Here is a 1,670-nt window from a genome sequence, read left to right as displayed (position 1 = left end):
GGCGCTGAGTTCTGTGGTGGGTCCGCTGCGGCTGCCGGTGTCGGAGATGCGGGTGCTCTACAGCGAGTACATCCCGTGGGCCAAGCGATCGGCCACCAACGCGACCTTCCTCATGAACTTCTACTACGAGCGGCGCCTGGGCGACAACCTCGCCGCCATCCGTGATGAACTGCGCCTGGAGCCCTGGCACGGGCAGTAACAATAAATTTGATACAGCCAACAACATGACACGACCAACAACACGCACCAACAACACGCACCACCACTCTGCAACAAGCTATGGAGCTCAACAGACATGCAGGCATAGTGTTTCACTGGTTCATAAGCAGTACATAGTGTTTCACTGGTTCCTGTTGACTAAAGCTGTAGTTGTGGATGGCACAAATAGACAGACCAGAGGAAGGTGTCAAGTTGGCTGGAAGGAGGGTTGTCCTATCAGGGTCTGATGCCATCAAATTCACTGAGCCTGTCTTTCTGCATGCTAAGAAGCTGCTAGAAAGCCCATTGTGCCCAGAAGTCTAATCCTCCCAACTGCCATTTCTCCACTGGTGTCTTTAAAGCTTCTCATGCCCCTGGCCAGTGTTTTGAAGTTTTGGCAGGCGCCAGTGTGGCCACTGCTCACCCACGGCAATGGGAGTGTGAGTGACCTCCAATTTCAGACAGTGGCAGTAACAGCTTCAGGGGTGGTTCATGGATCATCCGCCGTCTTTCAGAAACAAACTTTATGTCCGCACAAAAGGTCTGTTTTTTTTAATGGTTAAAAACAGAATATTCCTTTTTTTAACCATTATAACAACAGTATTGCTTTTGGTGTTGTGTGGCAGTCTCGAGATTTGGCCCGCATCACGATGTTGTTCCGACGCAGAGCCACAGCGGAGACCCCGAGTCGGGAATACGTACGGACAGTTGTATTGCCTGTTGATGTAAGTGTGTTGTGCATTCCCTCAAATTACATGTAACTTGCCTGCAGCAATCGGAGGGAAAGATTTTGCACAGCGGCTACCTGCAGAAACGAGGCCAGGTGAATCGATCCCTCAAGTACGCAGCTCCGACTCTTGCAGAGAATGATTTTCTTATTTGTTATTTATTTGTTATTTATTTGTTCTTATTTATTCGTGTGTTAATCACAATTAATTCTGTAATAATTAAAAAATAACTATTAAAATCAACAAAAATAGGCAGCGGTGGTTCGTGCTGCTGGACCGAAAGCTGTACTACGCCAAGGGACCCGACCAGAAGCCCATCGACTGCATTCCACTCGACCAGGCCGTCATTCGGGTACTGTGTGGCCACCACACTTGGTTCATGGCAGCAGCTGTGGTGGTGGTATGTGGCCAATGACTGACCACCGCCGGCGCTGGGTCTGAACTCCACACACACTGCAGCCCGCGGTGGAGGACACGTCGGACTTCGCATTCGAAATCGTCATCAGCGCACGCGTCTACTTCATCGTCGCCGCCTCGCAACAGGTTTGCCCTTCCCGCACGACACGCACACGCACCACGCCACACACAACAGAGGTAAATTGTAAAGTGTAACAAACATGTGCGTGATGATGTGGCAATGTGGCGATGCAGGACATGCTGGAGTGGATCAAGCTGCTCTCTCAGCAAACGCGACTAAACAAGGAGAACCACTTCATCGAACAGGCCGAAGACATGATCTCCAAA

The 1,670-nt window shown here is 50.4% G+C and overlaps 2 protein-coding genes across 2 annotated transcripts in view; both read left to right on the top strand.

Moving 5' to 3' along the window:
* The window catches only part of ACA1_371770, a gene marked incomplete at both ends in the record, with an annotated part of 1,209 nt that extends 1,010 nt beyond the window's left edge, over positions 1–199 (top strand). The window contains one exon of the mRNA XM_004340299.1: positions 64–199. Within this exon, the coding sequence (XP_004340347.1) occupies positions 64–199 (136 nt within the window). The remainder of the gene's footprint in view (positions 1–63) is intronic.
* Positions 200–848: 649 nt separating this feature from the next.
* ACA1_371760 (uncharacterized protein) overlaps positions 849–1,670 on the top strand; it is a gene marked incomplete at both ends in the record, with an annotated part of 1,154 nt that continues 332 nt past the window's right edge. Inside the window, 5 exons of the mRNA XM_004340298.1 lie at positions 849–896; positions 971–1,038; positions 1,179–1,278; positions 1,386–1,469; positions 1,578–1,588. Of these exons, the coding sequence (XP_004340346.1) occupies positions 849–896; positions 971–1,038; positions 1,179–1,278; positions 1,386–1,469; positions 1,578–1,588 (311 nt within the window). The remainder of the gene's footprint in view (positions 897–970; positions 1,039–1,178; positions 1,279–1,385; positions 1,470–1,577; positions 1,589–1,670) is intronic.

The sequence above is a fragment of the Acanthamoeba castellanii genome (genome assembly GCF_000313135.1).
Source record: "Acanthamoeba castellanii str. Neff unplaced genomic scaffold scf7180000084664, whole genome shotgun sequence".
NCBI classification, from domain to species: Eukaryota; Discosea; order Longamoebia; family Acanthamoebidae; genus Acanthamoeba; species Acanthamoeba castellanii.
Note: the sequence above shows the minus strand (reverse complement) of the source record. Positions and strands in the feature narration are given on the sequence as shown.